General features: G+C 44.9%; 1 protein-coding gene across 1 annotated transcript; it reads left to right on the top strand.

Annotated features, from left to right (window-relative positions):
- Positions 1 to 927: 927 nt before the first annotated feature.
- Positions 928 to 22,445, top strand: LOC111969100 (SH2 domain-containing adapter protein D). The gene is made up of 2 exons (XM_070445389.1): positions 928 to 1,578; positions 22,310 to 22,445. The coding sequence occupies exons 1-2, from the start codon at positions 1,174 to 1,176 to the stop codon at positions 22,385 to 22,387; spliced, it is 483 nt and encodes a 160-aa protein (XP_070301490.1). The 5' UTR covers positions 928 to 1,173; the 3' UTR covers positions 22,388 to 22,445.
- The last annotated feature ends 407 nt before the right edge of the window (positions 22,446 to 22,852 follow it).

Genomic DNA, 22,852 nt, shown 5'->3' with positions numbered 1-22,852 from the left:
TCTTACAGATTATATTAATTACAGAATTTCCCCTCTGTTTGGGAGCATAGGGCAATGCTCTAGTCTAGATAAACTTTGCTGTAGGGGATGGATTTGTGGCGAGACTGTAGTGCTTGCACTAACCTCTTTCTCCTCACTGGTAATTTGAAATGCAATCAGATCAGGCTTCAATGGCCATCTGGAGATGAAGGCAGTCTAGATGAAAGCAGTTTGCATGAGTAGAGCATTTTACCCTTCAGTCCAACTGTACTGTACTTGAACAATCCTTGGTCTTGCATGCACATGGGCACTTGATCCAATGGGGATGAAGAGGGACAAGGAATTCCCATGGTACTGAAGGCAGCCTCCCTGTACTTCACATGATTCTCATCCACATTAATCATTGAAGGAACATTTTTGGCCTTGTGGTTGTAGTCTACAGTTTGTCATTGTATTGCACTTCATTTGTACACTAGTTGGCACTGTATGATGGGTCACTGTCACTTTTCACACGTCTAGGCACACAGGTGACCAGGAAGTAGGAATGCACTGGTATGGAGTTCTTGGTATGCTCACTGTTTGCACCTTGGAACAATTATATGCTACAGTAATCAGGTCTGCCTGTATGGATTTTTCTTCTCTGCTTTTAAATGGGCAAAACACCCAACCAAGATCTACCACTAAATAGCAGTTTTGCACGCGTTTTTAAACATTTGTAATCCCACATGTTAGTGGCTCGGGCTTTTGGCTAAGTTATCCACTACAACAGCTGCAGCATATTAAGAAACAAACAAGGACAATGTCACGACCTCACAAGTAAAACCAAGCATTTAGTAGGCTAAATTAACATCAGTCCGGTAGGTGGCAGTGAATGTTCTCAGGTACGAGGACAGGGAAACGTATCCCYCGCTTGCAAAAGCGCTCTCCCATGTTGCGTCGCGGAGAGGACTCGCCACAGCCAAGAGCGCTCTGCTGTCAGAGCGAAGTGTCAGAGTTGCGGGAGCTCAGAAAGTGCATGTGTCTGTTCTCTTGGTCAGCGCAGTATCCACCGACAGAGTAGGAGCTGTAGAAGTATTTCAGAAGCCAGTCGAGGTGACCTATAGAAATACAACGCTCAGGAAAAGAGTAGGAGGTTATTGTTAGGAAAGGTGCAACGAAATATTTAAATAGACTTGTGAGCAATGCACTGGCAGCATGGCCAGATGGTTCAGGGAACACCTAGGATTCAAAACTACCAAAGCACCACCTCCGGCACCCCCGAAACCGGACTACAGACATTGTCACGCCGCTGTGACTGGTACGCCTGGCTACCAACATCCAAGCCCCGCACAGCCGGACATTCTTGCTGCTTACAAACTACAAAAGGAACTGGACTTCGAAGATCCGTACACGGGAGGAAATATTTCGTTTGGAACGGGTCTGGGCTGTGGGGGGTCGCCGGACATAAAGTATGTGTCACCAAAGCACCGGCTTATAAAGGTGGAAACAATCGAGAAAGGCAACTCTGCTCCGGGCAGCGGTATCGTTGCCCAAGCTGTTGCTGTTGGGAACGTTAAATCTCCCACGTCACCGCCTCCTGAAAATGAGAATAAAGAAAAGGTACGTTTTTTTACATTTTTTTTGCCTTTAGCCTACCTCTCCAATATCCAACACCAGTAAAATTGTAGCCTATGTTCCATCATAGCATACACAACTTTGAACAAGTCTAAATTACAATCTATCCACTTAGGTTCAATTTAAAGAGATGGTTCAATAGTTATGTGATGTGGGCATTTACATGCTCACTATTCAAACGCGTTGGTTACCATTGAAAGTGGTGGATCAGATCATGTTCCGTCATGTGAGGACTTACTCAAACAGGGAATGGGTAATTGAAACCGGCAGGACTACACTGAACAAAAATATAAGTGCGACATGCAACAATGAAAGATTTTACTGAGTTCATTAATTTGTCCCTAATCTATGGATTTCACATGACTGGGAATACAGATATATTTTTTAAAACAGGGGCATGGATCAGAAAACCAGTAAGTATCTGGTGTGACCACCATTTGCAGCGCAACACATTTCCTTCCAGTTGATCAGGCTGTTGATTGTTGTCCCACTCTTCAATGGCTGTGTGAAGTAGCTGGATATTGGCGGGAACTGGAACACAAACACTGTCATACACGTCAATCCAGAACATCCCAAACGTGCTCAATGGGTGACATGTATGAGTATTTTCCACTTCCAGGAAATGTGTACAGCTCTTTGTGACATGGGGTTGTGCATCATGCTGAAACATGAGGTGATGGTGGGTGGATGAATGGCACAACAATGGGCCTCAGGATCTCCTCATGGTATCTCGGTGCATTCAAATTGCCATTGATAAAATGCAAATGTGTTCGTTGTCCGTCGCTTATGCCTGCCCATACCATAACCCCAGCGACCACCATAGGGCATTCTGTTCACAACGTTGACATTAGCAAACCGCTCACCCACATGATGCGGTGTTCAGTTGTGAGACTGGTTGGACATACCAGATTCTCTAAAATAACGTTGGATGCGGCTTATGGTAAAGAAAGGAACATTTAAATTCTCTGGCAACCGCTCTGGTGGACATTGCTGCAGTCAGAATGCCAATTACACGCTCCCTCAACTTGAGACATCTGTGGCATTGGGTTGTGTGACAAAACTACACATTTTAGAGTGCCCTTCTATTGTCCACCGCACAAGTCGCACCTGTGTAATGATCATGCCGTTTAATCAGGTTCTTGACAAGTCACACCTGTCAGGGGGATGGATTGTCTTGGCAAAGGAGAAGTACTCACTAAGGGATATAAGGTACATTTGTGTACAAAATCTGTTTTGTTCGTATTCAGAATTTTTGGGATCCTTTATTTCAGCTCATGAAACATGGGACCAACACTTTTAGATGTATTTTTGTTCTGTGTAGTTCTTTCAGGTGTTTATCAATGGCTGGGTCAGTTTGACAGACAGCAGCTGCACAATACATGAACATCTTTACTGAGCATTTGATTACATTGGATGAAGAAGTGTAGTAGCCTGCATGTAGGTAGGTGAAAGGAAGATGCATGCTGTCTTCAAGTATGAAGTTTATTACAATATTTTAAACTCTAACCTTTCTGTGAAGGGATCGTTCTGGATGTTGGCAAAGAAGCCCTTAATCATCATCTTCCCCAGTCAGATGAACACGTGGATCCCATTTTTATTTTACTAGGCAAGTCAATTAAGAACACATTCTTATTTACAATGTCTCTGCTTCCAGTATGAAAAAACATTCCAATGGCATAAAATCCCTTTAACTAAACATTCCAGTGCCATTAAAATGGGTGTACAAATTGGCTATAACCATTTATTTTATTTACCCTAAACAAAAGAGCCTACATCAAGTACACTGAACAAAAATATGAACGAAACATTCAACAATTTCAAAGATTTTACTGAGTTACAGTTCGTGTAAGGAAATCCGTAAATTGAAATAAATTAATTTTCAGCTTCCAGGAAGTGTGTACAGATCAGATGTACATGTTCCATCATGTGGGGACTTATTCAAACAGGGAATGGATCGTTGAAACCGGCAGAAGTACACAGTGTATATTTCACTGTTCTCTCTCACCTTTGAACTGGGCCTGTGTGAAGGTGCCCAAGTGCACGTTTTCAAATAATCCAGACCAGGTTCATTCAACTCTGCTCACCAAGCAAAATCTACACTTTTACAACTCTGTCATCTCTACCCTAGTCTACTCTTGTCCCTGTCATCAACAGAAATAATGTGTGGACCAGAGACAGATGGGAAGAATTCTTATGCAGTCAGTCAGTGTACACCACGTGCCTTGAAGCCTACTGCTTTTTAGGAACACACTGGTTAATTGGAAGCAACCTGAGACATTCAATGCCAGTGAGGTTAAGTAAGAGTGTGATTCTGTTTATGAATGTACATGCCTCTCCCTCCAGCGCAGGCAGGGGAGGAGGACCCAGGAAAAGCACAAGTTTGTGTGTGAGAGAAAAAGTGCAGAAGTATTTCTCAACATTGCCAACACCCATGCTGCATAACTCAGTCTGCTACTCACTGTTCTGAAGCACTAACTAATCACCTGTTGCCAGGTGTTTGTTTACTCAAGCTTACTAAGTCAGACAATATCATAGTAGTTTAGTTAGAGCACAGCCAAAACCTTATGCAAGTATGCAAAGTAGTGCTGCACATTTACAATTCTGTTATGAAATTCCTTAGTCCCTTAAACAGGTTACTTCCTCTCTCCACACTTCCTGTTGTAAGGTGTGGTCTGTTCAGTGTTTATGGTGCCTGCCTGCTGTTCCATAGGAGCTTTTTTGTTTCAGTTCAACTAGTGGTCATAAAATTTCCCAGTAAGCAGTGTCGTACAGCAAAGGAACATGGCAATTGGCAAGCTTGAAAAACCTCAATATAATAATTGTACAGTGATTTGTGTACTTACAAATGGTCTCTTAATTTCTGAAAGTAGTTTCTCGTATGCAGTTGTCATCACATTCAACAATGCAGGGTTTTTTGTATTTTATGATAAATAATGTTCCAGAGCTGACCAAATTAAAATAACAGGAAACTGAAGACTGTTTCCTCACAGCAGCTGACTGCTGTTGGCTAATTAAATGGATTACCGCTGTCTCCTGTTAATTGGGCTTATTTTGATCTTGGTAGTCAATTAGGGATGGAATTCTCAAGCAGGAAAATACTGTTGCTTCTGTCTCCCCCCTTTTTGTACTGGGCACATGTTGGAGGAGCTGGCAGCCAGGCAGATTGTTCTGTAACATGGTTTAAAAATGTTGCACTGTCAAACATGAACATGATGATATGCTGAAATTGTATCACATCCATGTGAGTTAGAGGTATTCTGATTCAGAAGACTGGATTGTTGTTTAGTACTGTGGTGAAATGTGAGGGGGGGGCTAAGTAATAAAGAGAGCAGACAGTCCCCATGAGAGTTTATTCACTAGGCAACACAGGCTTTCAACCTTACACATGCTGGCTTTTCCGACAGACAGGCCAAGGTAATGTTGTCATGTACTGTTCCAGAAGGATCTATTGTCTAGACCCTGACGTTGGTGTAGTGAGAGTGAGAGACCCCAAGTGTGATGGTTATGAAACGACATGTGGAATAGCCTATTCCTTTTCCAGTAGAACTACCTGTAGAAGCAACTAGGCTTATCAGGTATTACGCTGTATGTAATACACAAGTTTTTTGAAGACGGTCAACATAATTTTGTGTCAGTTTTGATGGTGAGTATTTTCTATAATAATAGCACCAACCTCTGCCCTTGTCAAATTGCAGCTGATGATATGACTGTTCTTCATCTTTTGGTAACGGAATTACAAAGCAAAGCGTCACTGTTACCAGACTTTAACTGCACTGTTCTTCAAGTAAATGTGTTTTTGTAAAATGTTCTGTTAATTGTTCAAAGTAGTCATAGAGTTGTATGGTTTGTGTAACTTTGCAACCAAAGGTTTTTGTTTGATATACATTTCAAAGTGAAAAATTGGAGTCTCCGCATCACTCTGTTAGCGTGGAATTGCCCCCTACAAACAACCCAGATGTGTAAAATCCTTGCTGCACCCTTACTGTGAGAACATATGATTTTCAGCTGGTAAAATGGTAAACGGTATGCGTTCTCTGTTCAGATACAGAGGGGTGGTGTAGACAGGCCTTGAGTGTCAGGCAGTTCATCTTATGATAATGCTGCATTTCCAAACAGCCTTGTTCTGACATGAGCTGTTATTTATTAAGATATTTCACAGTTTGTAACGTAGTGGCATATCAAGGCATGTATTATTCTTAGTTTAGGCCTACAACATATCACAGAATGCTAGGATTCTGATCTTAATTACATTTCTTCCACTGAACATGATCTATTGTAGACCTCACAATCACTTTATGGACACTATACAGGAACTTAAAAGGCTATTCAATTGTACTGGCTGGAGTGAAGTGTTGAATGCTGACTATAGGAGGAGCGAGAGCTAGGAAGAGAGGACCACACCACTATCTTGTTACAGACCCAGCACCATTGATGTTTTAATTACTTGACTAGTGGATGCTAATTATATAACTGCTTATCTAATGCTTGTGCTGCCAATAGCAGAGTCTATACCGTCTAGTGTTTTGTCTAATCTCAACCCTCCAAAGTTTTTTCATTCAGTTCAAATTGTGTGTATGTGTGGGGGGGGGGGTGAAAGCCTTAGTTCATCAATGTATGGTGATTACATGAGACTTAGGCCTGCCCCATTATGTCCATTCCGATGCGCTCTACTATGGACTTTCTTTTATGATGATGAGCACGTAGGAGCCAGCCACAGGTAAGAGCACCAGCGTGATTGTTTATTTTTTTACGTGTTTTCCTGTTTTATAACGACAAGACCTTCATGGTAGAGGGAGATGATCTGTTATTATCCAGCTAATTAAATGCTCTCATCATCGCTCTTCCCCCTGGCATGGTCTGCTCTACTCGACTCTGCACTAACTTACTTCTCAAGGACACATGAAAGTGATGCCAGGCACAGCTTATGAAATGTGTAAACAAAAATAATAGTGCATAACAGTCTCCCTTGTAAAATCATGTTGCTAAATATATTGCTGTGTGGCTTTATGAATTCATAAACTGTCCTAGACACCAGGGTTGCTCTGGCCTTGAGACCCTATGCAGCAGTGTTTTAGCCACGTTATAGTTCCCACCATGGCCCACTGAAGCTGTTGAGTGAATGGGGCCTCTGAGTCCATAAGCCAGTTTCCGTACACTATGTGTAGATTCATGCAGTATAGGATCATAAACACAATAAAGGCAGCTGTCCCACAGCCAGCTGAGACATTTGATTTGACAGATTTATTGCGTGGTTATTTCCTTTTACTTCCATGTACTTTTCAACAGCCTTTGACTCAGCGGTTCATAAAGTCAAGTGATGCATTAGTGGCCAGGGAGACCATGGCTTATTTGTTTTGTCGTTTACATTTTTTATTCCTGTCCTTGAGACCTATTCCTGTCTCAATTGCCAATCTCGGTTGTTCATCTCAAAATCCAATTTTTACTCATTCTTTCATTTCTATGCTTTGTCTTGCCCTGCATACGCATGGCGTTTCTCTACATGTATATTTGAGCGTGTTGGAATGATGACTGCTACAAGTGGGCATCAGCTGCCTGAGCCTCCCCAATGCTCCCCAGCCCAGATCACATCTCAGCTGCCTGAGCCTCCCCAATGCTCCCCAGCCCAGATCACATCTCAGCTGCCTGAACCTCCCCAACGCTCCCCAGCCCAGATCACATCTCAGCTGCCTGAACCTCCAACTCCCCCAGCCCAGATCACATCTCAGCTGCCTGAGCCTCCCCAACGCTCCCCAGCCCAGATCACATCTCAGCTTCCTGAACCTCCCAACGCTCCCCAGCCCAGATCACATCTCAGCTTCCTGAACCTCCCAACGCTCCCCAGCCCAGATCACATCTCAGCTGCCTGAACCTCCCCAACTCTCCCCAGCCCAGATCAAATCTCAGCTCCTGAACCTCCCCAACTCTCCCCAGCCCAGATCACATCTCAGCTGCCTGAACCTCCCCAACGCTCCCAGCCCAGATCACATCTCAGCTGCCTAAACCTCCCCAACGCTCCCCAGCCCAGATCACATCTCAGCTGCCTGAACCTCACCAACTCTCCCCAGCCCAGATCACATCTCAGCTGCCTGAACCTCCCAACTCTCCCCAGCCCAGATCACATCTCAGCTTCCTGAACCTCCCCAACTCTCCCCAGCCCAGATCACATCTCAGCTGCTGACCTCCCCAACGCTCCCCAGCCCAGATCACATCTCAGCTGCCTGAACCTCCCCAACTCTCCCCAGATCACATCTCAGCTGCCTGAACCTCCCCAACTCTCCCCAGCCCAGATCACATCTCAGATAATGGAATCGGAGCAGGCGCTGTGAGCCAATCAGGTGTTCTTTAGCCGAGTCCTTGAAGGGACAGTTGTGTGTAATTAGCTTACGAGTAGCGTCTCAACAGCGCGTGGGGGTTTGAACCAACGCTCTTTAATTTCCCATGGAATAAACATGCTGCGGCTTTACCGCGCATCCCTTTGTCTTTCGCTATCTGTTCTAATCTGGTTTGATGGTCTGATTGAATTTGTGTGTTTTCCCTCCAGCAGCTGTGTGTGTATGTGGGTAAATCAAGGCTGTTTGACTGGCCTGTAGATTAGCAGTGCTTGGTGTTCTGAACTTTCCTCATCTTCATTCCCTCACTATCTCAAAGCCTTGCTTTAAAGCCTTGACTCTGGCATTCCTCTCTTCAGGGAATGCTGTTAGCTCTTTGTTCTGTTTTATACTCTGCTCCTCTCTGTCCTTGTAGTGATAGGAGAAATGTCAGACGTAAACACTATCTGGGCATCTGACCTCCTGGACGGGTACCAGAATCCATCATGTGATGCGTGGGTGTCTCTAGACGTATGAGCAGTCTCATACCTGTTTTACTATCAGATGGAAGCTGACAGGTTCTGATAGCTGGCTTTAGCTGAATGTCAGAGCATTACAGGAAGTGCACTTCTCCTCCCACTCCCACCTCCACACAAACACACGCCTGTTTACTTACACTGTATCGCCAAGGAAGAAGTCTGAAAGGAATTGCTTTCTAAGTGTCAAACCTGAAAGGGGTTGTATTGCTGCTTAATTGTCTTCTCTGTGAAAGTAATTTCCAGATGTAATACCCATGTGAGGTTAAATGTTCTCTTTTATTCTTAAAGGGATATTTCTGGTACACATGGAATATGGTCCAGTCAAACAGACTAGAGGGCACATAGTACAGTAGAAGTTAAAACATGCCGACCCTTTACTTTTAACGCTCGACAGAGTTTTAAGAACACAAATAACTATAAAAAAAATTAAAAAGTATGAGTTCATGATGACCAGAGAGCCTAGATAGCGATACGATGTGGACTTGAAAGCTAGTTAGGTCCGTAGTGGGGGACAACATTTAGATTTTTCATTAAAGATGATCAATAATTCACGTCGTCCGTGGGGCGACGCACAATTGGCCTAGCGTCGTCCGGGTTAGGGAGGGTTTGGCCGGTAGGGATATCCTTGTCTCATCGCGCTCCAGCGACTCCTGTGGCGGGCCGGGCGCAGTGCGCGCTAACCAAGGGGGCCAGGTGCACGGTGTTTCCTCCGACACATTGGTGCGGCTGGCTTCCGGGTTGGAGGCGCGCTGTGTTAAGAAGCAGTGCGGCTTGGTTGGGTTGTGCTTCGGAGGACGCATGGCTTTCGACCTTCGTCTCTCCCGAGCCCGTACGGGAGTTGTAGCAATGAGACAAGATAGTAATTACTAGCGATTGGATACCACGACAATTGGGGAGAAAAGGGGGTAAAAAAATAAAAATAAATAAAAAGATTATCAATAAAACATTTATTGTTATGTTTACTGGGTATGTTTCACAAGAAAATGAATACTTTCCACATTATGATAATAGATTTTTTTTAAACGAGTTGTTGGTTGCTATGGATACGCTGCCCCATAATTACAGCTGAGCCTGGTCTAAGATGATTGCTTTGGCGCAGCATCTCCTTGTAGTCCAGTTAGAGGACTGTTGGGTAGTTATCCATCATGTTATTGTTTTCTGAAGTGTCCAAAAGGGCCATCCATTTGTTGAACTCTTCAAGGTATCCCAGCTGCCTTGGCAACTGCCACTATTGTATTCCAGCAACAGATCATGCATTTCCAGGTGGACTAGGCAGCCATGTTTTTTTTCTCTCCGAACAACAATACCCTTCTGTGGTGTTTTATGGGTGTATCATATTCTGTCCTTAACAGTTGCACAGGGAATCAGTTAGTTAGGATATGCTTTCTAAATTCCTATGACCCAGGCAGGAATCCTGGAAGAGTTCTTTAAGAGGAAGGAACCTAGAGCTCTGCTGGTGCTGGGCCAACACAGCTAACTTTAATTACACCCCGCCTCAACCCACCAGGATGATGTCATTCCGCATGGGAAGATGACTACACGACAGGATCACATGGAGGAATCACATGAGGACAAACTCAGTTGTGAAATGTTGATCTGGTTAGGAAAGAGATTATGCATTGATACTGATGTGGACTGTTTGTAGAGGTTTATACAACTTTATAACGACATGAATTGACTGTTTTTGAAAGCTGAATGATGCATAGCATACCTAATTCTCAAAATACTGAGTAGCATATGGTGTATGACTAGAGGTTTACAATGGGTTAAGAGGAGTCTTCACCTGCTTTTAGCGGTTAGAGCGTTGGGCCAGCAACCAAGAAGTCGCTGGTTCGAATAGCCAAGCTCACAAGGTAAAAAATCTGTCGACGTTCCCTTGAGCCAGGAACTTAACCCTCATTTGTTCCAGTACTTCTATGGCTAACCCTGTAAAACAACACATTTCACTGCACCTATCTGTTGTAAGTCACAATAAAACATCTTGTTGAGATGGGATGACATGTTAACCAATTTAATACAATGGCAAAGTTTTAATGATTTTTTAAATTTTTTATTTAACTAGGAAAGTCAGTTAAGAACAAATTCTTATTTACAATGACGGCCTGCCGGGGAATAGTGGGTTAACTGCCTTGTTCAGGGGCAGAGCAAAATATTTAACAACATTTTGGTTACTGGCCCAACGCTCTAACCACTAGGCTCCCTGCATTAAGACATTCCCCTTCTCTTGTTTTCCTAAAGAGGGTTACTGTAGCTGTTCCACTGTGTATTTCTCTAGGTTTTCAGCTGTATAACCTGCATGGTTCATGTGAACCCAACAGGTCACATAATGCCTGGCCCTGTATGCAGGCAGTTATTGGCCACTGTAGTCAGGAGAGTTGTCTGTGGACACATGGCACTGTTTTGTTTAATGACGCAGTGTAGTAGAGCCTGTAAGGGAAGCCCTGGTTGGTGAGCACAACGTCAGACACTGATTTTAAAGGAACCAAATTGAGCCCTGAGGTTTCATTCCATCTAGGGCACGTACAGAAAGCCTGTGTGAAGCACTGATATCTTTAACTGCCCCACTGGTGGCTAACAGTAGGACGGCCCTTAACCTCAACTCTGAGTACACCAAACACTGCTGATCTTCCCATGTAGTTGGCCATATTTGACCTATGCTGGGTTTTCTGTGTGTAGAGCATAGACATTATCCCATGGTGTTTTAGATGTAGTGTAGAGGGAAGTTAAGCTGCACTGTTTCTCTATTTACTATCCGGGAGGTAGAGTGGAGCACTTTAAGGTCTGTGCCCTTCACAGTGGAGCTGACCTATGAACTGTGCTCACAGACAGGTGCTGAGGCTGGAGTGTGTGTGTGTATCTGCCAGTGGGGTCTAGCCAAACCTCTCATTATAGACTGGATGGGCACTGATGTCTCTCCTGGGCTTCGTAGGACACAGATCTTGTTAGGGGTATGGTTAGAGAGTTTGCCCTGCTGTTTTCCCATCCGTAATATCCTATAGTTACTACTGTTTGACATGTAACATTGTTTTATTACTCTGTCTCTAGGTGTAGGCCTAATCTAGTTCAGCCACCATATAAATTGCTTGGTGCAGTGATTGGACCAAAGGTAAAGCAACCAGGCCACTGACTGTCTGCTTTTGTTTGGTGGAAAATAAGGAACAAGAGGGTTGCTCCAGGATTAAGGAAGTGCTCCCTTCCTGACGGGAAGTGTTTACAACTTGGTGACATTCCCTTTTGACTGGGGCTGGGCAAGTCTCCGCTAGCTCGCCACTCTCAAACAGTCTGGGAATGTTGACTCTGCTCTCGCATCTGTGCTATGTCGTGCATGACAGCTACAATATAACCAGGCAGGGTTAATATTTCCTCATGTTGCAGCTTGAGAAAACTGTACTGGCAAGGGGTTTGTGATTGTGACATTGTACTGTCAATACAAAGCTGTGGTGTCGTGTTCTGTTAGGGACCTCCTAGTCAGGTCAGGCTGCTGTGAAGTCCGTGTAAAGACTCCTTCCCTCTCTCCCCTCTCTCCTGCTATGGGAGGTGGAAAGCCCCGTCAGGGTGACAGACTCCACCCTGCCTGCCTGCAAGTTCTATTGACCGTCTCCGAGCTGTTGGGTTTGACGTGCCGCGTTCTCTGTACACGCTCACCACACAAAGGCTATCTGAGGCCACGTCGCTTCCGACCGCAATCAAGTCATCCTCGTCACATCAAACTTCCCTGCTTTGTTTATGTACAGCTGGCTCCTGGGCCTGCCTCGTTTTGTTTTCCCTACTGTCTATAAGTCACACACCCAAATCAAAAGGTCATGCCCACTGGATTCACATTGTTGTTTTTATGTCAAGCGTTACTTTTTGTAGTTATGTCATTTTTCTCCTGTCCTTCCCTAGCATAGCAAACCACAATTTACCAAAGGCTGTTTCTTGCAAACAAAACTACTGTAAGTGTGTGTGTGTGTGCCTCAGCCTTTTATGCCTCTAGTGGACCAACAACGGGCCCATTCCTCCACACAACTTAACCACTACTCCCTCTTCCTTAAATTCAAAGAGTCATAAATCTATTTCAGAGGGAAAGAGAGCAGAGAAAGGAAATTGGATTTTGTCAAGCGTATCCTCAAGTGTTAATCTTGAATATCTGTTGAATATGAAGAGTGCCTGAATGTGGGCCAGCCACCCTCCAGCCGATGTCCTCCGTGTGCTATAAGGGCTCTCTGGGGAGAAGGTGAGACTTAGTCACACTTGAATGCACAGAGAACTGAAAGAGTTTAAAAGAGACATTCTTTCATAGAAAGGGATGATCGGCTAAAAAAGGGAATAAAATAGGGGATCGTACAGAAAAGGTAGAGTACAGCAGGTATTCCTGTGAGACTAGGAGGATGGTGAAGCATTGCGCTTGGGTTTCTGGCCTGACGTTAGGTGATATTACATTCGAAGTAGAGAAGCACCTGTTCAGGCCCAGTAAGCTCAAATGAAATGAAACTGGGTCATTTATTTATTATTATTATTATTTTTAAGACTCAGCCTCAAGTGAGTAGCCTGCTGTCCAAAGTGCTTGCCTGTTCATGCCGCGTTCCTCTTGGCTCGGCGTTACGCAATATGTTTTGTGTCACTCGGGTTTCTAGAACCTTGGAATGAGAATAGAAAGTGCTTTTTAAAAAAACTAATAGAGAAGAAGTTTGTGCAGCAGCTCCCTGGTAACATTTTGAGGACCCACATGCCATTTGTCAGAGAAACGACTTGCGACCTTGACTCTCACTTCAGGGATAAAGAGAAAAAACATAAAGCTGATACTGTGGCAGACTGTCAGTGTAACATTCTTTTGTCGCTAACTTTCAACTGCATTGGTAAAACATCCTCACAAATGTAGAATGCATTGTTCATAGCAGGAAAATCCAGTTTTTTCTGAAGGGATCATCAGCGTGACATGCCATGAAAGTACAGATCTTCAGTATAATTATATTATCATGAGCGCATCATCCCTCCGCTGATGATCAATATGATTTACAGTGTGACTGTAGTGTGGCTGTCCTTCCTGTGTGTGGGAAAACATGACTCCTGTGAGGTCTGAATAGCCCTGCCTGCTGCGTAACCTATATCCCACTCACAAGTGTAGGAGGGGAACACTGCACACAGCGGTGTGATGTACCTCTTCTTATCTCAAGGAGAAGTATCAAGTGCTGTTCTCTTTTCTCCCATTTTTATAATGCAGCTCTGATGTTTTTCTCGCTGTGACACTGACCCGTGTTGCAGGGTATCCGTGTCACTGTCGTTGCGTCTGGAAGTGTTCCCATGCAAAGTATATGATCAATGACGCACTAAACCACTTCTCCATGTGCCAAAAGAGCGGGCTTTTCCCGGCTGGCGTGTGAAAAGCCACCCCACATGTGCAGCAGCCCAGAGATCTACAGAAGCCTGCTTTATGTGGTCTGAATCTTTAACGAGACCTAATAAATAGATGAACATGAAAAAGTGTGAGCTGTGCTTTGAACAACACAGATGTCTGACTGGGGGAAAGACGGAGAGACACGCGAGAATGATGGCTGAACACATTGGAGTGCAAAGAAGGGAGATGCTGGAACGGATCCCCACGCCACAGGGAGCGTGCTGGTTGAAGTAGCATGTGCTGCACTCTTTCCTAAATCCTCTCTCCCTTTACAGCAAGTCATCTATGACTGGGGAAATGCATGTTTGGGCGATGTTGCGGAGAATTGAGGTCTAAATATGTTTTCTTTTGTACCCAGTGTCACCACATGTACTAATTATCTATAATCTGAACAGCAGAATAGGTTCTTGAACGCTTTGTGTGCTTTTCTCTAAATTGTTTCTCTACAGGTCTTCTCTAGCCATTAATATTTGTCTCTTTTTTCAGTCTTTCCTAATCAAGCAACATGCTTTAACCTCGGAACATTCGGTTTGAGAGTGCTTTAATAAGGCTAAAAGCAAAGCTGACAAATTAATTCAGTTGCAAGAAGACAAACATGATTTCGCTTTACTTATGAGAAGTACTCTCCTCCACTTAGCGTTGCTCGACTGTAGCTTCTATTGCTTGTGGCTGATTGAAAACAATGGGTGCTCATGGAAAAAATCCATTTGATTAGCTAGCAGCTATCTTCCCTGGCTCTTAAGTAGGCATTCAGGGCTGGCGTTGCCACGTCCTTGTTGAGGCCGATAGAGCCACATGCTGATTCTCAGGTCAACAACCTTGGTCTATTAGGAGATGTCGTAATAAAGTTTCATTAACGTCTAGATTGTGGGAAAGCTCCATCTATACAGTCTTTTCACTCGTCTGAGAGGAATATAGCCCCCAGGTGGAATCATGCTTCTCAATCGGGTTCCATTGAGTCCTAACCAGATTTCCTCTCCCATCTGTGAATCATACAAGTATCTTATTGATAGTGGCTGTATTGTGTCAACAACAGAGGTTGCAATTGGTTCTGCTTTAGTAAATTGCCTTGTGGCAATGTTTGATGCCAAGCTGTTAGCTTCAGATGACTGGAACTGAGCTGAGTGCATGTATCCTGTATTTCTAGTTGAAGATAAGTTGGAGCAGTCAGCATTCAGCAATAGGCAGTGTGATGTTATCTGTTGTTAAATTTCCCTTTTTAAATTAATATTTGTCTAAACAGGAGTGTAAACATATGCTGGAGCGTAAACAGTTCTGCAGTTCTGATATCATTTTTTCAAACTTAAGAACAAAAGAGTTATGGCAGCAAAAAAGAGCCCTTTGAAACGCCCTAATTCAATCGAGCAGCTAAGCCCTGAGTTGTATTAGGTTATCAGTGGCTCAAATCCCCTGTGGCGTGGAGACATAAATCACAAATGCCAGTCCCTTTTCTCCCCCTCCTCCTACTCCCTCCTTCTCTAGCATGTCGACTCTTGTGTGGTCTGGTAGGGGGGGGGGGGGGGGGGGGGGAGGCTTCAGCCCCCAGTAGCTCTGACATCCCTCATCCTTTCTGGACCAGCTGTGACATTTGTCACATTTCCGTGTAACGTCGCCACATTACATGACTTCACCGGTCATTCAGGTGGCTACTCAGATGGCTGGCAGCGGCGCTGGCTGTCATATTAGACACGCACGCACACACATGACTATCTGATGCTTCCAAAGGTAGTTTACTTTGTTATTATTTGTTTTTTAGTGTTTATAGTGAGGAGTTGGATTTTGCTTATGAAATGTCAATGACGAATGGCATAGTTAACTCGATAGAGTTTGGATGTGGGGGGAAGCTATACAGCAGCATACTGCCAAAACCCTATCATCCTATCAATGACCACAAACTAAGACTTTAATGTTCTCCCTTTTATGGCCCCAGATGCTCTATATGATAATTGCCTGTTAGATCCACTTGGTCTGCATGTGATGGTGTGGGAGAAAGAATATTGGTCTATTTTCCTAGTTCTGACGTCCTACAATCTAAACCAGATGCCCTCAATCTCACACAAATGATCAAGGAACCTACCAGGTGCAACCCCAAATCCATAAACATGGGCACCCTCATAGATATCATCCTGACCAACCTACCCTCTAAATACACCTCTGCTGTCTTCAACCAAGATCTCAGCGATCGCTGCCTCATTGCCTGCGTCCGTTATGGGTCCGCGGTCAAACGACCACCCCTCATCACTGTCAAACACTTCTGCAAGCAGGCCTTTCTAATCGACCTGGCCCGGTTATCCTGGAAGGATATTGACCTCATCCTGTCAGTAGAGGATGCCTGGTTGTTCTTTAAAGTGCTTTCCTCACCATCTTAAATAAGCATGCCCCTTTCAAATACGCACAGTCAGTTAGGAAAGCAAACGCTAGCTTTTTCAAACAAATTTGCATCCTGCAGCACTAATTCCCAAAGGTTTTGGGACATTGTAAAGTCCATGGAGAATAAGATTACCTCCTACCAGCTGCCCACTGCACTGAGACATGGAAACACTGTCACCACTGATAAATCCACGATAATCGAGAATTTCAATAAGCATTTCTCTACGGCTGGCCATGCTTTGCACCTGGTTACCCCAAACCCGGCCAACAGCTCTCTATCCCCACAGCAACTGGCCCAGGCTTCTCCTTCACCCAAATCCAGACAGCTGATGTTTTGAAAGAGCTGCAAAATCTGGATCACTACAAATCAGCTGGGCTAGATAATCTGTACCCTCTCTTCATAAAATTATCGGCCGCCATTGTTGCAACCCCTATTACTAGTTTGTTCAACCTCTCTTTCGTATCGTCTGAGATTCCTAAAGATTGGAAAGCGGCCGCGGTCATCCCCCTCTTCAAAGGGGGAGACACTCTAGACCCAGACTGTTACAGACCTATATTCATCCTGCCCTGCCTTTCTAAAGTCTTCGAAAGCCAAGTGAACAAACAGATCACCGACCGTTTCAAATCCCACCGTACCTTCTCCGCTATAAAATCTGGTTCTCGAGCTGGTCATGGGTGCACCTCAGCCATGCTCAAGGTCCTAAATGATATCATAACCGTCATCGATAAAAGACCGTACTGTGCAGCCGTCTTCAGCGACCTGGCCAAGACTTTAGACTCTGTCAATCACCGTATTCTTATCAGCAGACTCAACAGCCTTGGTTTCTCTAATGACTGCCTCGCCTGGTTCACTAACTACTTCTCAGATAGAGTTCAGTGTGTCAAATCGGAGGGCCTGTTGTACGGACCTCTGGCAGTCTCTATGGGGGTGCCACAGGGTTCAATTCTCGGGCCGACTCTTTTCTCTGTATATATCAATGATGTTGCTCTTGCTGCGGGAGATTATTTTATCCACCTCTACGCAGACGACACCATTCTGTACACATCTGGCCCTTCTTTGGACACTGTGTTAACAAACCTCCAAACGAGCTTCAACGCCATACAACACTCCTTCCATGGCCTCCAACTGCTCTTAAATGCTAGTAAAACGAAATGCATGCTCTTCAACCGATTGCTGACCGCACCCGCCCACCCGACTAGCATCACTACTCTGGATGGTTCTGACTTAGAATATGTGTACAACTTTAAATACCTGGGTGTCTGGCTAGACTGTAAACTCTCCTTCTAGACTCACATTAAGCATCTCCAATCCAAAGTTAAATCTAGAATCGGCTTCCTATTTCGCAAGAAAGCCTCCTTCACTCATGCTGCCAAACATACCCTCGTAAAACTGACTATCCTACCGATCCTTGACTTCGGCGATGTCATTTACAAAATAGCCTCCAACACTCTACTCGGCAAATTGGATGCAGTCTATCACAGTGCCATCCGTTTTGTCACCAAAGCCCCATATACTACCCACCACTGCGACCTGTATGCTCTCGTTGGATGGTCCTCGCTACATAATAGTCGCCAAATCAACTGGCTCAATGTCATCTATAAGTCTTTGCTAGGTAAAGCTCCACCTTATCTCAGCTCAATGGTCACCATAGCAACACCCACCCGTAGCACGCGCTCCAGCAGGTATATTTCACTGATCATCCCCAAAGTCAACGCCTACTTTGGCCGCCTGTCCTTCCAGTTCTCTGCTGCCAATGACTGGAACGAATTTCAAAAATCCCTGAAGTTGGAGACTTCTCCCTCACTAACTTTAAGCGTCAGCTGTCAGAGCAGCTTACCGATCGCTGCAGCTGTACACAGCCCATCTGTAAATAGCCCATCCAACTACCTACCTCATCCCTATATTTGTTTTTGTTTTTCTGCTCTATTGCACACCAGTATTTCTACTTGCACATCCTCATCTGCGCATATCTCACTCCAGTGTAAATTGCTAAATTGTAATTACTTCGCCACTATTGGCATATTTATTGCCTTACCTCCTTACTTCATTTGCACACACTGTATACAGATTGTTCTATTGTGTTATTGACTGTACTTTTTTTTCTTCTTCCCATGTGTAACTCTGTGTTGTTTTTGTCGCACTGCTTTGCTTTATCTTGGCCAGGTCGCAGTTGTATATGAGAACTTGTTCTCAACTGGCCTACCTGGTTAAATAAATAAATAATGGAGGACTGCAGCCCAATTGAATTGTAATCTCAGAAGCTCTCTCTCTGCTAACTGTGTGGAATGCCAAGTGGCAGGTGCCTGTTACACTCTCTCTCCTAAGATAATGCTCTCACTAGGCTCACACTGATTCGAAATAGATTTCATTCCTTGAGAGCTGCAATGTATTTTAAGCAGTGTGGGGCTATTTCTCCTACTATGACTGACTGGCTATCTAAGCAGCTGCAGGTGTAAGACCTGGTGAACCTGGTAGCTCAGCACGACACCAGGCTGGGAGTCATTAAGTATGTTCTGTCTGTGCTGCTGCAGTGTAGTGATATGCCCTGACTGCTTCCAGGGGGGGCGAGATGTCATAAGTCTACAAGGTTGCTTTGTTAGGTTACTCACAGCTTACATCTCTGCTTAGAAAAGCTCACATACAGTATAGAACTCTATATAGAAGCACTGCAGTATTGCACTCACTGTGTGTGAATTTGACTTTCATGTGGTGGCTTGGCTGTGGTCCTGACATACCCTGACATGCCAGCAGACAGATGGTGGGTCCCCAGGCAAGCAGGCCGCCAGGGAGGGTTGGAGGCGGGCGGGCTGGCAGAGAGGCAGGCAGGGAAACTGGTAGGCAGGGAGGCCCCGGGAAGCAGGCAGGCAGGCAGAGCCTCGTCTCTGATGGTCCCCTCTCTCCATGTTCCCTTACTCCTCCAGCTGGGTAGCATTAGTGCAGTGTGGCGGGACCATTACAGAGAAGGGGTAACTCCCAAAAACACTCAGACTAATTGAACCCCTCCTCCCAAATACTTTTTAGATGTGGCCCAAGGCAGGGAAAGTCAACACCCAAGTAGTGTGGTAACTGCCAACTTTTACTTTCATTTGCACTGAGTTGTTTGCTTGTTTCCCCTAAATACATTTTTACTGAATAATGGATATGGGACTGTAAGATTGATGTGGAGAAATATCAAATGGAATGTAGTGTGCCCATTCCATTGCTTCTTTTCTATGTTTTCTTTAAGGCTGTTTCTTGGCATCTTAGGCAGAGAAATCGCTGTCGACACAAATTAAAATCTCTGGGGGAAAAATAGTTCTAAAATATGAAAATCTGGTGGGGTAGCTAGTACTAAGGGATAAGGAGAGGTGGTGGGAGGCAGGACGCTGCCATCCAGAACCAGCCTCAGTATCAACCTCAGCTTCAGGCTCCAGAGGACAAGCAGAATGGCTCTCCTCTCTCCCTCAGCAGCAGCAACATTACCACGTGCTAAAAAGAGCTTTCATCGGCTCACTGAAAAATGATTTGAGCGAATAAGACCAGTCACAGGGCTAAATATACAGTATGTCTGGCTTGATTGCAATGTTCTTTTCCACTTCGTTTAATACATAAATCTTTTTTGGTCCCTGCTGTTTGATGACAGGACCACACAATCCAATATAATGTTTGTGGGCACGGCGGCCATCCGTCGTTAAGCTAGCTACAGCTTTGTGGCAGTACACTAACAAGGGAAAGGTGTAGAATGAGGACGTAGAGTAGAACTGTCCTACTGACAGGTATCGTGCCCTCTGAGGAGGGCACTGACATGAGTCGTTGAATATCTACTTTCATATACACTAAGATATAGTAAGTATGGGGTTGAAGGCATGCCAGTCATAAGGCATAGTTTACTTTAATTACTAAACCAGGCTTTCTCTGCTGGGTTTACCACGTGGACAAACAGACGGCTCCTGGCATACACTGCTGCCTGCCCTACAGAGGCAGCTTAATGCACTGAGGTTCTCTCTCTTGCTCTCTCCCACATGGAATGTGTTCATTCAGACTGGGCTGGCTGTAAGTACACTCTCCCCTGTTTTGGTCAGGATTACTTAGTATCTGGTTTGGGCTGTGCTACTGTATTCATATGGACACAGACCGAAGGTGGTATATAGTGTGAAGTGGATAAAGATACTCCATGTGACGGAAACATYCCATTTGTAACCGTTGAATACTTCAGTGTCAGGGACAGGAACATCTGTAACCTGACTGGCTGAATTTAATTAAAGTTGTGCGGGAGATGTATTATATTTGTGGTAGAAAAACAAGCCAAAAGAGTGTTTGCATTGGATGCATTTCCTCTTTTAATATCACAGAAGAAAATCAGAGGAGGAACCCATAATTACGCTGTGGCAAACTAGTCCTACTTATGTTATGTCCCGAAAACGGATGGAAAAGCAGGAGGCAGGCCATCGGTGTAGACCACACTTTAGCCAGTATGACGCACATTTAAGGGTCTTTTTTTAAACCTGTCTAGTGACTAATCTACTGATTTGTGTAGGTGATCTGTTGGAGCATATGCCGCCTTCCTCCTATAAATCATCCGCTCCTCTTACCCTACGCAGCGTTGCATCATCCAAGGTGAACTTTTCACTCTTTAATGCGTTGCACTTTGAAAGGTTTCAGTTTTGTATATCGTATCTTGTTCAGTAAAATCAAAACTGGATCAGAAGGGGAAGGACGGTGCTTTCCCAGGTGTTGTCAAAACCTGGAGTTGGGGAAATGCTTTAGATATGGATCGTACTYTACTGGATTCCTCAATTCCCCTTAAAGTCCCCACCTGGGAGGCTTGGCAGGTGTGTTCCCCTGCGGGCTGTATTTCTGAGAAGGGTGTGGAGGAAGGGCTGTGGTTGTGTTTAAGGACAGTTGGTTTTTTGGCGGTACAGCCATGGCATGCATTAGTCTAGTTCACCCCAGGATTGCCCAGCTCTGTCCACTAGATGACTGAAGAGCTTATTTAGAATGAAAACCAACCCCTTCCTGCTAATGTATGACTCATGGGGTGTAGTGCCAATCGACTCCTTTCCTGTGTGTGCGTGTGTGTGCTTGACTGCGTGTGTGTGTGCTTGACTGCATGTGTGTGATTGTCTGTGCAAATGTGTCTGTGTGTGCTTGCAAATGTACAGTATGCTTGTCTGCACATTTTGTGTGTGTGTGTGTGTGTGTGTGTGTTGACTTAGTCAGGGTAGGTCCCCCCCCCCCCCCCTCCTCCAGTCCGTCTGTCTGCCCGCTGGGTGAACGGATTGGCACCACTATTGATTCTGAAGAGTCCCAACTGAAGATAGCCAATGTATGTTCACCTCCTGGTACTGGTAGTAGTCAGTCCAACACCTCTCTGGTCCAAACCCCTTTGGTCTGCCTCTCTCTTTGGAGTCCCTGTCCAACATGGCAGAAGGAAGAGACTTGAAATATTTACTTTGTTCTGGAAGAGAATTCTGTATGTGAAGGGGAACAGTTTTCTTGGGCCTCAGGAAATTGCCCTGGCCAGAGATGCTGAACTGTGTGTGGACAGTCATTTTGATACCCTAAAGTTGGCTGTATTTCTGGGGCTCAGGACAGGATGTCCACTTAATTGCCAGCTTCTGCAAGAAATTTAGTAAAGAGAGCAGGACTGCAATTAGCCATGGCTCGCTGCCAAATCCCTGTACATCTGCAGAATTGTTTCTCTTTAAGACAGTTTACCAATTGTGGGCTGTCCTCTTTTTCTCCCCGCTCTTTGAAAAGCCGGCACTGTCAGAGTGCCACGGTATAATTAGATGTAGAAGGGAGCACTAAGTCTAAAGAGGAGATGGTGGAACTGAGACACACGGCGGAAGAGACTGTTTATTTATGTCTCTCTCTCTTCAATCTCTTGTCTGGGTGTTGTGACGTGTGGGAGATCACATGTTCCTGCAGAGCCCAGACGGGTACTATCACTAATACGGTCACCTCCACTCCTCTCCTAAGGTTCCAGTTACATTGCAGAGGCAGGAGACGAGGAGAAAATGTAACTCCCTGGGCTCCGGAATGTGTTGTGGTTTTAAACAGAGCAGTTAAAGATATTCTAATCTTTTCTCACTACTCTCATCCCCACCTTCCACACTCCCTCCCTCTCTTTTCTCTCCAGCTCATTATCCTGGATGACTATGCAGACCCGTTTGATGCGGAGCAGGAAGGGGGGACCCAGGCACACAAGAGAAGGTGACCCAGGCCAGCACAGAGAACAGATGGCTACATGGAGCCCTATGAGGCCCAGAAGATGATGGCAGGTAGATAAGTATCTGTTCTCCCCTGGGCTCTTCAAACCTCGGCACATTACATTTGACATTTTAGTCATAGCAGACGCTCTTGTCCAGAGTGAGTAGTGAGTGCATACAATTTCGTCAGTTACAGTTGCCACCTTCATTCGTCTTTCCAGACGTTTGGGAGATGGGACTCGTGTATCCCGATCAGCCGTTGGGGACTTGTGGCTTTGAATTGGAGCACCCTGACGGGTGCCGTCAGCCAGAGCCAGCCTGAGCCCGAGGGCAGAGGCGTCAACTCTGAGGTAACATGCTAGGCAGAGCAGAGCAAAGTTAAAAAAAAATCTAAGCAGTGCAATGCTACCCGCTACTCTTACTACTCACGCTAACTGACATTCTGTTTGGGTTTAGTGTGGCGTTTTTAATGA

The sequence above is a fragment of the Salvelinus sp. IW2-2015 genome, linkage group LG10, assembly GCF_002910315.2.
Source record: "Salvelinus sp. IW2-2015 linkage group LG10, ASM291031v2, whole genome shotgun sequence".
Lineage (NCBI taxonomy): Eukaryota > Metazoa > Chordata > Actinopteri > Salmoniformes > Salmonidae > Salvelinus > Salvelinus sp. IW2-2015.
This window is presented reverse-complemented; position numbering and strand designations above follow the sequence as displayed.

Excerpts from the sequence above, each read along its gene's own strand:
- LOC111969100 (XM_070445389.1), top strand. The coding sequence starts at position 1,174 with ATGGCCAGATGGTTCAGGGAACACCTAGGATTCAAAACTACCAAAGCA. Across the intron at positions 1,579-22,309 it reads AAAATGAGAATAAAGAAAAG|CTCATTATCCTGGATGACTA; the intron begins GTACGTTTTTTT and ends TTTTCTCTCCAG.